Source organism: Scyliorhinus canicula, chromosome 4 (genome assembly GCF_902713615.1).
Source record: "Scyliorhinus canicula chromosome 4, sScyCan1.1, whole genome shotgun sequence".
Classification (NCBI taxonomy): domain Eukaryota; kingdom Metazoa; phylum Chordata; class Chondrichthyes; order Carcharhiniformes; family Scyliorhinidae; genus Scyliorhinus; species Scyliorhinus canicula.
In genome coordinates, this window is record NC_052149.1 from 137101121 (window position 1) to 137116155 (window position 15035).

At 52.1% G+C, this 15035-nt stretch overlaps 1 protein-coding gene across 1 annotated transcript in view; it reads left to right on the forward strand.

Moving 5' to 3' along the window:
* Positions 1-11385: 11385 nt before the first annotated feature.
* Positions 11386-15035, forward strand: part of LOC119965031 (F-box/WD repeat-containing protein 11) — a 172870-nt gene continuing 169220 nt past the window's right edge. The window contains exon 1 of the mRNA XM_038795240.1: positions 11386-11535. Coding sequence (XP_038651168.1) covers positions 11491-11535 — 45 coding nt within the window. The 5' untranslated portion in view covers positions 11386-11490. The remainder of the gene's footprint in view (positions 11536-15035) is intronic.

Sequence of the window (15035 nt, forward strand, 5' to 3'; positions counted from 1 at the left end):
TTGGCATCCATATTCAGTCGAGAAATCGGCCTGTACGACCCGCATTGCTCCGGATCCTTCTCCCGTTTCAGGATCAATGAAATCGGGGTCTGCGACATTGTTGGGGGGGGGGGGGGGATGGACTCCCTTCTCTCTTGCTTCATTAAATGTCCTCACCAGCATAGATAGATAGATAGATAGATAGATAGAACAGTACAGCACAGAACAGGCCCTTCGGCCCTCAATGTTGTGCCGAGCCATGATCACCCTACTCAAACCCACGTATCCACCCTATACCCGTAACCCAACAACCCCCCCTTAACCTTACTTTTTGTAGGACACTACGGGCAATTTAGCATGGCCAATCCACCTAACCCGCACAACCTTGGACTGTGGGAGGAAACCGGAGCACCCGGAGGAAACCCACGCACACAGGGGGAGGACGTGCAGACTCCACACAGACAGTGACCCAGCCGGGAATCGAACCTGGGACCCTGGAGCTGTGAAGCATTTATGCTAACCACCATGCTACCCTGCAGTGGGCTCAATATCTCTGAAAACTTCTTATAGAATTCCACCGGATAGCCGTCAGGCCCAGGGCCCTTGCCCGACTGCATGCCCTCCAGCCGCTTGATTATTTCCTCAATCTCAATTGGGGCTCCCAGCCCTTCCACACGATCCTCATCTACCCTTGGGAACCTCAACTGATCCAAAAACTGCCTCATCCCCTCCACCCCAGCTGGGAGTTCCGACTCATATACTTTACTGTAGAAGTCCTTAAACACCTCGTTCACTCCCGCTGGGTCCAGGACAGTATTCCTGCCTCTACTCTTTACTTTACCTATCTCCCTAGCCGCCTCCCTTTTCCTGAGCTGGTGTGCTAACATTCTGCTTGCCTTTTCCCCGTACTCATTAGTCGCCCTCCTTGCCTTCCTCAACTGTTCCACTGCTTTCCCTGTGGTCAACAGCCCAAACTCCGCCTATAACCTCCGCCGCTCCCTCAGTAGCCCCACATCCGGGGCCTCCGAGTATCTCCTGTCCACCTGGAGTATCTCCACCGCTAACCTATCCCTCTCAGCCCGTTCCGCCTTTTCTCTGTGGGCCCGTATCGAGATTAATTCCCTTCTGACCACTGCCTTCAGAGCTTCCCAAACCACCGCTATGGAGACCTCCCCGTATCATTTGTTTCCAGGTAATTCTGGATGGACTTGTTAACCCGCTAGCAACCCCACATCCAGTCTCCACAGCGGGCGTTGCCCTCTCTCCACAATAACCCGCAGATGAACCCAATGCGGGGCATGATCCGACACTGCGATTGCCGAGTACTCAGTATCCACTGTCATGTGAGAGTACCTTTAAGAAATGGGTGTTTAAGAAATGTACCTTTAAGAAATGGGTGTTTATCAGTCATGTCAGAGTGTGGGTGGAGTTGGGCTGTCTGTCAGCTTTTTACTTTCGTTTTAGGCTGTTTGCTGCAGGGTGTGTTTCAGTTTTGTTTCCAGAGCTGGTTAGCTGCAGTCATAGCCAGAAGGTGTATGAGTCTCTCTCTGTATTCTAAAGACTGTAAATCGATCCTTTGGTGATTTAAAACTAATAATTGCTCTCAGTAGTGACTTTAACCTGATGTGCTTCTGTTTAAAGGTTTTTTTTAAAGTCTTCTGGATGCTAAAAGGACAGCGTAAGCATTACTTAGTGTTGTATTCTTTGGAGGGTTGTATTTGAATTAATAGTTGCTAAGATGTTCACGGTATGTTTTAAAAAGGTTAACTTGAGTTCATGGAATAAACATTGTTTTGCTTTAAAAAGTACTTTTCAGGGGCAGCACGGTGGCCAAGTGGTTAGCACAACCGCCTCACAGCGCTGAGGTCCCAGGTTCGATCCCGGCTCTGGGTCACTGTCTGTGTGGAGTTTGCACATTCTCCCCGTGTCTGCGTGGGTTTCGCCCCCGCAACCCAAAAATGTGCAGAGTAGGTGGATTGGCCACGCTAAATTGCCCCTTAATTGGAAAAAATAATTGGGTAATCTAAAATTTAAAAAAAAAAGTACTTTTCCATTTCTGCTGTACAATACCTGTAGAGTGGGCCGTATGCTCCCCATACCACAATCTATTAGAAGTTGCGGGTCAGGTGAACTCCATGATACACTTTGGGGTTCTTTAAACCCTGGCCCATTACACCACCACCACCAGTATTAGTGCCCTGCTCAGAACATTTGAGATAAAGGAAAACTCCTTCGCCCTTGGCCGTGCAAACCTCCATGGGTCTACTCCCCCCATCTGTTCCATAAACCCCTTCAATTCCTTTGCTGCAGCCGGCCCCCTCCCTGTCCTGGATTTTGACCGGTCCAATTCCAGATCAATGACTGTGTTAAAGTCTCCTCCCATGATCAGGTTATGTGACTCTGAGTCTGGGGTCTTATCTAAAACCCGCCTCATAAATTCCACATCATCCCAATTCGGAGCATATATGTTCACGAGTACCACCCGCACCCCCTACAGGTTCCCACTGACCATTATGTACCTACCCCCCTTGTCTGACACGATTCTCCCTGCCTCGAATGCCACTCGTTTGTTGATCAAGATCGCTACTCCCCTGGTCTTTGAGTCCAGCCTTGAGTGGAATACTTGGCCAACCCACCCCTACCTCAATCTCGTCTGGTCTGTAACCTTTAGGTGTGTCTCCTGTAGCATTGCCACGTCCGCCTTCGGCCCCCTCAAATGCACAAACACGCGAGCCCTCTTGACCGGCCCATTCAATCCTCTGACTTTCTATGTAATCAGCCTGGCCCGGGGGGGGGGTTCCCCGCCACCCCCACCCCCCTGCCGACTAGCTGCCACCATTTTTAGGCCAGCCTCGAGCTCGCACCCTCCTCCTCCTCGAGACCCCCCTAGGGCATTTGCCATTCCCGACCTCCTATTTGTCCCCTAGTAACAGTTCCTCCCCTGTCAGCAAAGCAGCTCCCCCCCTCCCTCCCCCCTAGCAACAACACTAGGAACCCAACCCCCCAAGTCAAGCTCCAGCTTAACATCTGCTCACCCCCCACTGCACTTCCGAGAGTCAGCTGACCCATGCTGACTTGATAGCGCCCGCCCCTGGCACCAAGCAGTCTGTCTCCCTATTGTTCTCTCCCCTCTCCCCCCACTTGGACAAACATACTAAAAGCATCACATTCACAGTGAAAAAAACAGTGAAGAAACAGCCACGTTAGAAAAAAAACACCCAAAAAACAGAACCAACCCCAAAGCCCATCCCCCCCTCTCACCAGCTCCCTGGAAGACAAAGTTACCTTTAGCCATCCAAACAGCCCTTATTATACATAGCATTACTTATACAGCCCAGCACAACAAATCTCCCCCACAGTACTCTCCAAGGCTTCAGTGTCTTTTAGAACATAGAACACTACAGCGCAGTACGGGCCCTTCGGCCCTCGATGTTGCGCCGACCTGTGAAACCATCTGAAGCCTATCTGACCTACACTATTCCATTTTCATCCATATGTCTATCCAGTGACCACTTAAATGCCCTTTAAGTTGGCGAGTCTACTACTATTGCAGGCAGGGCGTTCCACATCCCTACTACTCTCTGAGTAAAGAAACTGCCTCTGACATCTGTCCTGTATCTATCACCCCTCAATTTAAAGCTATGTCCCCTCGTGTTGGTCATCACCATCCGAGGAAAACGACTCTCACTGTCCACCCTATCTAACCCTCTGACTATCTTATATGTCTCTATTAAGTCACCTCTCAGCCTTCTCCTCTCTAACGAAAACAACCTCAATTCCCTGAGCCTTTCCTCGTAAGACCTTCCCTCCATACCAGGCAACATCCTAGTAAATCTCCTCTGAACCCTTTCCAAAGCTTCCACATCCTTCCTATAATGTGGTGACCAGAACTGCACGCAGTACTCCAGGAGCGGCCGCACCAGAGTTATGTACAGCTGCAGCATGACCTTGTGGTTCCGAAACTCAATCCCCCTGCTTATAAAGGCTAGCACACCATATGCCTTCTTAACAGCCCTAATAACCTGGGTGGCAACTTTCAGGGATTTATGTACCTGGATGCCGAGATCTCTCTGTTCATCTACACTACCAAGAATCTTGCCATTAGCCCAGTACTCTGCATTTTAATTCGTCTCCAGCCTCCTTTCTTTAATAAAAGCCCATACTTCATCTGGTGTTTCAAAGTAGAAGTCCCGCTCCTCATATGTGACCCACAGACGGGCTGGGTATAGCATCCCAAACTTCACCCCCCTTCTTAAAGAGGGCTGTTTTTGCCCGATCAAACCCAGCTCGCCTCTTGGCCAAATCCGCGCCCAGGTCCTGATAAATGCGCAGCTCACAATTCTCCCACTTGCTGCTCCGTTCCTTCTTGGCCCACCGCAGAACGTGTTCCATGTCCAGGAATCGGTGAGCGTAGCACCATCGCCCTCGGCGGCTCGGGGCTTCTTCGCGAGGGCTCTGTGCGCTCTGTCCACTTCCAGGGGCCGAGGGAACGCCTCAGCCCCCATCAACATCCCCAACATGTCCGTCACATGAGCCCCCGCATCCGATCCCTCACTGCCTTCAGGGAGGCCGACAATTCTCAGATTCTGCCTCCTGGACCTGTTCTCCAGGTCCTCCAGCTTCTCCTGCATTCTTTTCTGGTGGTCGTTCATCATCTCCACCTTGGTCTCCAGCACGGTTATGTATTCCTCATGTTCGGACACTTTTTTCTCCAACTCCTGGATCGCACGTCCATGGTTCTCTTGATTCTGCACAACTTGATCAATCGAAGCCTTGATCGGGTCCAGTGTGTCCTTCTTAAGCTTGGCGAAGCAATCTTCGAAAAACTCCACCAGCTGCCCCGTCGACCACTGTGCCGTCTCCCCGCTGCTCTTGCTCTCCGCCATGCTTTGCCGCATCGCCAGCTCCACTCGCGTCTTCCTTATAAAGAACATAATAACTAGGAGCAGGAGTAGGCCATCTGGCCCCTCGAGCCTGCTCCACCATTCAATGAGATCATGGCTGATCTTTTGTGGACTCAGCTCCACTTTCCGGCCCGAACACCATAACCCTTAATCCCTTTATTCTTCAAAAAATTATCTATCTTAACCTTAAAAATATTTAATGAAGGAGCCTCAACTGCTTCACTGGGCAAGGAATTCCATAGATTCACAACCCTTTGGGTGAAGAAGTTCCACCTAGGACTTTGTCTTCTCACACGGCCACTTCTGGTCCAATTCTCCTTACACTGGAGAGGGAGGGATTTCTCCTCACTGTCTCACTCTTCACCGATTTATCTCATAAAATCCGGGAAAAAAACAGGGGGGAAAAGGTCCAAAAGTCCGTCACAGGCGGAAGCTATCAGATGTGTGACCTACTCCTCCATGGTCGCCACCGGAAGTGGCCACCCGCTTATTAACCAAAATCGCCACCCCCTTCGTTTTAAATTCCAATCCCGAATTAAATACTTGCCCAACCGATCTCTTCCTCAGCCTATTCTGGTCACCCACCTTCAGATGTGTCTCTTGCAGCATGGCCACATCCGCCTTCAATTTGTGAACACTCTTGACTGGCCCATTCAATCCTCACACGTTCCACGGGACCAGCCGGGTGGGGCGCACCTCTCACCACCACCCCCCCCCCCTCCCCCCCACAGCAGATTAACTATAGTCCCTTTTAGTCCCGTACCTCCCCAGGCCAGCCCACAGGCACCAACCATCATCGATCCTCCTCCCCTTACACTTTAAAAGCCCTTCCCCTGCTAACCCCAAATCCCCCGGCAACAACCCTGACCGTCATCCCCCCGCTGACCTTTCACTCACCCCCATTGCACTTCTGTGAACTAGCCTGCCCAGCCAGCCTGGCAGCCCCCGCGCATGGCGCCTAACATCCTACCCCCACTGATTCCCCTCCCCCTCCGCTCAAACATTAGTGCAAATAAGCAAAAACAACCCTTCCCCAAGCCCAAACAAAGAGACCAACCCCCAACAACCCCTTAGGGCAGCACGATAGCACAAGTGGATAGCACTGTGGCTTCACAGCACCAGGGTCCCAGGTTCGATTCCCCGCTGGGTCACTGTGCGGAGTCTGCACGTTCTCCCCGTGTCAACGTGGGTTTCCTCCGGGTGCTCCGGTTTCCTCCCACAGTCCAAAGACGTGCAGGTTAGGTGGATTGGCCATGATAAATTGCCCGTAGTGACCAAAAAGGTTAGGAGAGGTTATTGGGTTACGGAGATAGGGTGGAGGTGAGGGCTTAAGTGGGTTGGTGCAGACTCCATGGGCCAAATGGCCTCCTTCTGCACTGTATGTTCTATGTTCTAAAAAAAAACAAAGAACAAAGAATACACCTGAAGCCGAAAAAGAAAGAAATGGCCCCGAACATAAGTTAATAGCAGCATCATCACAACATCTTCACCAAAGTTTAAAATCCACCTTCTCCAGCCAGTCCATTGTCTTTAACAAAATCTACCGCCTCCTCCGCCAAGCCAAAGTACAATTCCTGGGCTTCGTAGGTCACCCACAGATGTGCCGGGTACAATAGTCCAAACTTCACCCCCTCCTTGCAGAGGGCTGCCTTGATCTTGTTAAAGCTTGCTCTCTTCTTGGCCAGCTCTAGACCCAGGTCCTGGTACACTCGGATTTCACTGCCCTCCCAGGTACAGTGCCTCATCTGTCTGGCCCAACCCATAATTTGTTCCTTGTCCAGGAACCGGTGCAACCGCACCACCATCGCCCTCGGCAGCGCGTTCCCCTGAGGCTTCCTCATTAGCGCCCTGTGCGCTCAATCCACCTCCAACGGCCGTGCAACCGCATCCTCTCCGAGCAGTTTCTCCAGCATCCTTCCTAAATACTCGCAAGCATCGACTCCTTCACTCCCCTCCGGCAGACCCACAATCCTTATATTCTGCCTGCGTGTCCGGTTCTCTAACGAAAGAGAAAATGCCAGAAAATCTCAGCAGGTCTGGCAGCATCTGAAGGGAGAGAAACGATCTAACGTTTCGAGTCCAATAATTTTTTGTCAAAGCTAACAATGTGCTAATGTGGCTATTGTGGTGATATGCATCACTGTAAATACACAAGGGGTTTATGTAAATACACGTAGACTAGCTAGACACTAGAGGGAGCACCAGAGACATGACACACAGTCAACCAATAGGCCAGTAAGATAGGACGTGACCAATGGGCATTCACGACACACACAGAGGTGACACTACCACAGGGGGGCATTACACCAACCCATATAAAAGGACACAGCACACATGATCTTCCTCTTTCCAGTGGAGACACTCAGTGAGTACACAGGGTTATAGAACATAGAACATAACAGCGCAGTACGGGCCCTTCGGCCCTCGTTGTTGTGCCGACCTGTGAAACCATCTGAAGCATATCTGACCTACACTATTCCATTTTCATCCATATGTCTATCCAGTGACCACTTAAATGCCCTTAAATTTGGCGAGTCTACTACTGTTGCAGGCAGGGCGTTCCACGCCCCTACTACTCTCTGAGTAAAGAAACTGCCTCTGACACCTGTCCTATATCTATCACCCCTCAATTTAAAGCTATGTCCCCTCGTGTTGGTCATCACCATCCGAGGAAAAAGACTCTCACTGTCCACCCAATCTAACCCTCCTACTATCTTATATGTCTCTATTAAGTCACCTCTCAGCCTTCTCCTCTCTAACGAAAACAACCTCAAGTCCCTGAGCCTTTCCTTGTAAGACCTTCCCTCCATACCAGGCAACATCCTAGTAAATCTCCTCTGAACCCTTTCCAAAGCTTCCACATCCTTCCAATAATGTGGTGACCAGAACTGCACGCAGTACTCCAGGAGCGGCCGCACCAGAGTTTTGTACAGCTGCAGTTGATTTGAAACACATCACACCCATCACGTGGATTGTAGCTGACTGGTTCGTCAGTCTGAGTAGCTATAGCAGGATTAACAGGAGAGTCGAATCCAAGTAGGAGAATTGTTAACAGTTTTAATAAATGTGTTAAAGCTATCTCCAAGTCTGAACCTTCCTTTGTCAGAGTGCACATCAAGGAAGCGGCTTATGCTACATCAAGAGCATAACAAAACAGCTATTAGCACACCGTTTCCCTGGGTTTCTGCGACTATGACTCATCTTTCATTCTCATTCCACAGTATAAATATTTTATAGTACAGTGTAAAGAAGGTCCTGTGCTGGGCTAAGCAGAAGCGGGTGGTGCAGTGGGGAGCTGGTATACGTGTATACCAGGACTTTACGGTGGAGCTGGCCAGGAGGTGGGCTGCCTTCAACCGGGTGAAGAGGGCACTGTACATTAGCAAGGTGCAGTGCGGCATTGTCTATCCAGCGAAGCTGAGGGTGACCTACAAGTTCAAGGACTTTTATTTTGGGACGGCGGAAGCAGCGGAAGAGTTTGCGAAGGCAGGACTGTGGCAGAATTGAGAAATGGTCTTGTACCGATGTAGCCTCATGACTATTTTCTCTTTTTTTTTGTTTCACTGTGTGCTGGGGTATGGGCTACAGGAGCCAACGTTGTATATATTTGGACAAAGGAAGAAATGGGACTTTCAGTCGTAATGAGGGTTCTTTGGGGTGTGGGTGTGTATGCGGGGTTTGTGTGCTAAAGGGGACTTCTGGGTTTTTCCTGGGGCCGGGCAAGGGGGAAAGAGACCCGGGTGGGGGCCTCCACGCTGGCTGGGTTAAGCCGGCCAGTGAACATGGGGGAGGGGCTGCGGCCATCGGAGCCTGGCAGAACAGGGTCCGAGGGGTCTAGCCAGGGTGGAAAGTTGGGGGGAAGGAACCAAGGTTGGGGGGGAAGATTTTTACAGGAGGAAGTCGAGGGGAGGATTCGGGGGGGAGGGTGTCCCCCAACTCTTGGGTGTCATTTACGGTACTCTTTCGGCGGTTGGATGGCATTGAGTGTCGTCCAGAGGCGGGGGGGGGGGGGGGGGGGGGGGGGGGGGTACGGACAACGACTCTATAGGTTAATGGTGACCATGGGCGGTCCCGGACTCCTTTCCTTTTTTCGCCTTTGTTTTTTTCCCACCGTGGGAGGGTTTGTTTTATTTGATGCATATATTGACAGGTGGGCCGTTGGTTGGGGTGGTGGGAGGATGGGATCGTTGCTGATATTAAGGTTATTGACTTTGTATCTGTTACCGTTTACTGCTTGTTGGTGGGGTATAATTTTGAAGGAAAATGTGAAAATGGAGAATAAAAACATTTATAAAGAAGTGTATCCCTCCTTAAGTAAGGAGACCAAAACTGTGCTCAGTACTCCAGTTGTGGTCTCACCAATGCTGGTTGTAGCAAGATTTCTCTATTTTTATACCCCATCGCCTTTGCAATAAAGGCCAAAATTTCACTTCCCTTCCTAATTATTTGAAGTACCCGCATGTTAACTTTTTGTGATTCATGTACAACGACACTCAGATCCCTCTGTAGTGCAGCATCCTCTGCATTTAAATAATATTCTGCTTTTCTACTCCTCCTGCCGAAGTGGAAAGTTCAGCTTTTCTCCACATTATATCGCAATATTTTGCCCACTCAACCTATCTACAGGGCCCAGAAGAGGGGGGTGAAAATGGTGCGAAACACTGGGGCCAGGGTCTAGTGGGGCCTGGGTCTGTGTTGCAAACTGAGTTTCTCATTGTCCAGGCTGAACAGCCGGAGCCACAGATCGGCATATAGAATCTGGAACTGGAGAGTTCTGAACTTTTTCAACCTGGTCTGTCAGATTCAGTGTCAATTTCACTGAGTGGCTGTGCTGCTGCTTCCAACCCTCAGGCAGTTTTGTGAGGGTGGTGGAGGAGGTATTTGGTGGATGGGAGGGGGGGGGGGGGAGGTTAGAGGTAAGGTTGGGGGGAGGTTAGAGCCAAGGTTAGGGGAGGTTATGGGGGTTGGGAAGTTTAGGGAGGATTGGAGGGGGTGCTGTGCGGGAGGTTAGAAGAGGAAGTTTAGAGTTGGGGTTTTATGTAGGTTTAATTGGGGGAGGTTGGGGTGGATAATAATAATCTTTATGATTGTCACAGGTCAGCTTACATTAACACTGCAATGAAGGTACTGTGAAAATCCCCAAGTCGCCACACTCCGCCGCCTGTGCGGGTACACAGAGGGAGAATTCAGAATGTCCAATTCACCTAACAGCACGTCTTTCGGGACTTGTGGGAGGAAACCGGAGCACTGGGAGAAAACCCACGCAGACACGGGGAGAACGTGCAGTCTCTGCATAGACAGTGACCCAAGCTGGGAGTCGAACCTGGGACCCTGGTGCTGTGAAGTAACAGTGCTAGCCAATGTGCTACAGTGCTGCCATGGAGGGGTTGGAGGGGTGCTGTGGAGCGGTTGGAAGGAAAGTTGGGGGCATATTATAGTCAGGGTTGAGGGAGGTTAGGACCCATTTGAGGGGGTGATGTAGCGGAGACTGGAGTAGGAGTTTAGGGGCAATTTGAGGGGAAGGTTGGAGAGGTTTGTAGGAGGTTGGGGGGATGACTGCAGAGGTGAATTGTTTTGAGATGCAGAGATTTCGTTGTAGAAACTTTCATAACACCCAGTGATTGGTTGACTCAGCACTGGATCTCCAATTTCACCATCGTTAGTTACTCTGCCCACTACATGCAGTTGTAATGAAAGAAAGGCAAAGTCCACATTTATACTAGACCTTTCACCATGTCCCAAATCACTTGTCAGCCAATTAAATACTTCTGAGTTATAGCCACTGGAATAACATCAAATGGTATGCTCGAAGGGCCGAATCATAGAACTTACAGTGCAGAAGGAGGCCATTCGGTCCATTGAGCAGGCACCGGACTTTTGGAAAGAGCACCCTATCCAAGCCCACAACTTCATCCATCCCCGTAACCCAGCAACCCCATCCAACCTTTTTGGACACACTAAAAGCAATTTATCATGGCCAATCCAACTAACCTGCACATCTTTGGACTGTGGGAGGAAACCGGAGCTCCCGCAGGAAACCCACGCAGGCATAGGGAGAATATGCAGGACCCAGCGGGGACTCATATCTGGGGCCCTGGAGCTGTGCTGGTCACTTGCGCTACCTGTGCCCCCCTGCACAGGACCAACGTTAATTGGTGCTTCTTGGGGTAGGGGAAATGAACTGGGCGAGATGGTCAATCTGAGGGCAGGGTCTGGGTAGACTGGGCATGGCTGTGCAGAGTGGGTGGGATCCAGGTAGATTCGGGGGATCTGGGCACAATAGACGGATTCTGAGCAGAGCGGGCCAGGTCTGGTCAGAAGGGCGGCGACTGAACAGAAGGGGCGGGGTCTGATTAAAGTGGGAGGGGTCTGGACGGAATGGGCGGAGCCGTGGACCGTCACGGAACGTGGACGTCAGAGCGCGATGACGTTACAATAAGTGGGCGGTTCCTTTCTGCAGCGTGATTGCGTCAGGCGCTGGTGTTGGCTTGGTTTGGATCGGGGCCGGGGCCCAGGCCCGGGGGGGAAAGTGAAGCGAGAGGCTGCGAGCGAGGGCCTGGGGAGGGAGGGGGGAAATCAGAATCCAATCACCCTGACTCTGATCGACATGGAGGCCGAGTCAGTGATCGAGGATAAAACTATCGAGCTGATGGTGAGTGAATCCCGGGGACAGGCGGCGGGGCTGGGAGCGCGGAACCCGGGCCGGCCCCGAGAGGCATGGGGCCCGCGTCCCACCAGGCCGGCATCCGGGGGGGCCGGCAAAGATCGGAGCTCCTGCGCGAGCGCCTGAAGCGGCTCATTCAGATCATCCGTGCTTAGCACGACGGAAATCCCAATGAGCCCGGGAGGCATCCGGGCGGGGGGCAGGGTGTGGGGGGGAGCAGAGGCGGCAGGAAGGGGCAGGATACGCGTGGGCAGGAAAGGGCAGGGCACCGGGGGCAGGGTACGGGGGGGGGGGGGGGGGGGGGGGGGGCGTTAAGGGACGGGCAACAGGGAGCAGGAAGGGGCAGGTTACAGGGGGGGACCGGGAGCAAGAAGGAATAGGGTATGGGGCGAATAGGTACAGGGAAGCAGGAAGGGGGGAAAACAGGGTACGGTGTAATCGGGGGAGCTGGGTACAAGGGGAACAGGAAGGGTACAGGGGGGATGGGGTACAGGGGAGCAGAGTGGATGGTGTAACAATGGTTAGCACTGCTGCCTCACAGTGCCAGTGACCTGGCTTTGATTCCAGCCTTGGGTGACTGTGGCATTTGCACATTCTCCCTGTATCTGTGGGTTTCCTCCTGGTGCTCTGGTTTTCTCCCACAGTTCAAAGGTGTGTAGGCTAGGTAGGGTTAGGGCGGGAGAATGGGCCGAGCTAGGGTGCTCTTTCCGATCGTCAGTCCAGACTCGATGGGCCGAATGGCCTCCTTCGGCATTGTAGGCATTCATAGGATTCACAGGATGGGCATTGTGGGGTGTACAGGATGGAGCAGGTTGGAGAGATACAGGAAGAAGCAGTGTGGTGCTTTTTGGGAAGGTGCATGGTGGAGGAGTATGGGAAACTACTGAGGGCAGGCTGGTGGAAGTACAGAAATCGGCAAAGGGCAGGGTGGGGAGCATAAGAATTGGCCCAGGGTAGGGGGGTATAGCAATTGGCACAGGGCAGAGTGAGACATAGAACAGTACAGCACAGAACAGGCCCTTCGGCCCTCGATGTTGTGCCGAGCCATGATCACCCTACTCAAACCCACGTATCCACCCTATACCCATATCCCAACAACCCCCCCTTAACCTTACTTTTTAGGACACTACGGGCAATTTAGCATGGCCAATCCACCTAACCCGCACATCTTTGGACTGTGGGAGGAAACCGGAGCACCCGGAGGAAACCCACGCACACAGGGGGAGGACGTGCAGACTCCACACAGACAGTGACCCAGCCGGGAATCGAACCTGGGACCCTGGAGCTGTGAAGCATTGATGCTAACCACCATGCTACCCGGGCAGGGCACCGGGGGCAGGGTACGGGGGGGGGGGGGGGGGGGGGGGGGGTGCCCTTTCCGGTACACCCCCATAGGAAAGGGGGTGTACCGGAAGGGCAGAGGGAATTGTGGGGGGGTACAGGAAAGGACAGAGGGCATTGCGGGGGGGCATGAAAGAGCCTTGTGGGTGGGTACAGGAAAGGGCATTGTGGGTGGGTTCAGGGAAGTGGGGGGGAAGTGGCAGAGGGTGAGGAGTGCGGGGACCGGGCAGAGGATGGGGGGTACGGGGACTGAGCAGAGGGTGGGGGATACAGGGACTGGGCAGAGGGTGGGGGGTTTACAGGAAATGAGCAGAGGGTGGGGGATGGGGGAATGGGCAGAGGACATTGTGGGGAGTAGCAGGAAAGGGCAGAGGGCATTGGGGTGTGGGAAAGGGTGGAAAGTGGGAAAGGGTACTGGAAAGGGCAGAGGATGGGGGTACAGGAAATGGCAGAGGGTTGGGGTATAGGAAAGGGCAGAGGGTGGGGGCTACGGGAATGGGCAGAGTGTGGGGGGGGATGCGGGAATGGCAGAGGGTGGGGTATACGGGAGTGGCAGAGGGTGAGGAGTGCGGGGACCGGGCAGAGGGTGGGGGGTACGGGGACTGAGCAGAGGGTGGGGGGTACAGGGACTGGGCAGAGGGTGGGGGGGGGGTTACAGGAAATGAGCAGAGGGTGGGGGCAGAGGGTGGGGGAATGGGCAGAGGACATTGTGGGGAGTAGCAGGAAAGGGCAGAGGGCATTGGGGTGTGGGAAAGGGCAGAGGACATTGTGGGGGGTGCATGAGTAGGCATTGTGATTGGTACAGGAAAGGGCAGAGGGTGGGGGTACAGGATTGGGCCGAGGGCCTTGTGGGGGGGTATGGGAAAGGGCGGAGGGCATTGTGGGTGGGTACAGGAAACGGCCTAAAACACTGAATTTTGATTTGAAGGTCTGTAACTCGAGCCAGTATCATGTTGGCTTGCGATGTAAGATAATAAACTATCTCAGAGAGCAGCAGGCTGGATAAATGTTGCAATGGGACAGTTTAGGGTGACTTGTTTGAGAGGCAGGCTGTATACTCGAGTGAGTGACTGAAAATCACGGCTTCTATTTCCCTGTGTCTAAAGTTCCTTATATTGAACAAGCTCCATCGAACGTTGTTGTGTTTCGGAGCCCACGTAAGTTAATGGGCAGAGAAACTGCAGCAGTTCTGGCGAGCGAGTTCCGCACCTCCGTATGGTGGAACATCATAACACACGCACTTCTCCTTCGAGAGGCAAAAAAATCAGGAAAAGAATTACTCTGGAAATATCCTCTCCCATTCCCACTGAATACTGAAAGCATCCCCAGAGGTTGGTCACCAGGACCAAGTGTTACATGGAAAGGTTTTGCCTGCTCAAGTCAGGAAGTGGTCCAGTTCCTCCTTGAAGATATCCAGAGGGTTAGCACCTGTGGACATTGTGTTTCTGAGGCCAATCCTCAACTTCAATAAATAAGTGCCGTGCCGGTAATGCCCCTTATTGCATGTTGCGTTACACGGGATTCATGGCTATTATTTGAAGTGGCTTTCAATGCTGACTTAAGTAAGAATGCTGTCACATAGTTGTACTGAGAGCTTGCGGTCGTCTGCTATACCAGTATTGGTTGTGGGTTGAGAGTGAGAAATTTCAGGATGCAGGCACCAGTAGGCTTTTAATTAAAAGAGACTGCTTCTTTCTGCGGGTAAGAACAGTTTGATACTGAATCATACAGAATGCCAGTCAACTCATGGAAAGAGCAGTATTATTGACTTTTTGGGCCAAAGACAAGAATAGGGTGGGAGCGGGGAAGGGGATGTGCCGATGGTTGTACCCACTGTGGTCTCTGGCAGGCAGCTGTGAATACTTGGATGGGATGGAATTGAAACAGGCTATGAATGCCTTCGAGGTGCATGTGTCCTGAGATGGACAGTAAATTAATTTGCCAGCATTCAGGAACATGCATATTGAACGGTACGGTCACTAGTTGTGAATTTACCTCAAATATTGTCAGGTGCTGGTGCAGCATATGCTCATGAAGCACTTCCTTAACACCATGAAAAGAGGCGATTAATAAACAGCAATTAGATCAGTAAGCAGTTTCCTGGGCTAAACCAGACGCAAGGGGTACAAAAGGGTGGTTCCTGGTTG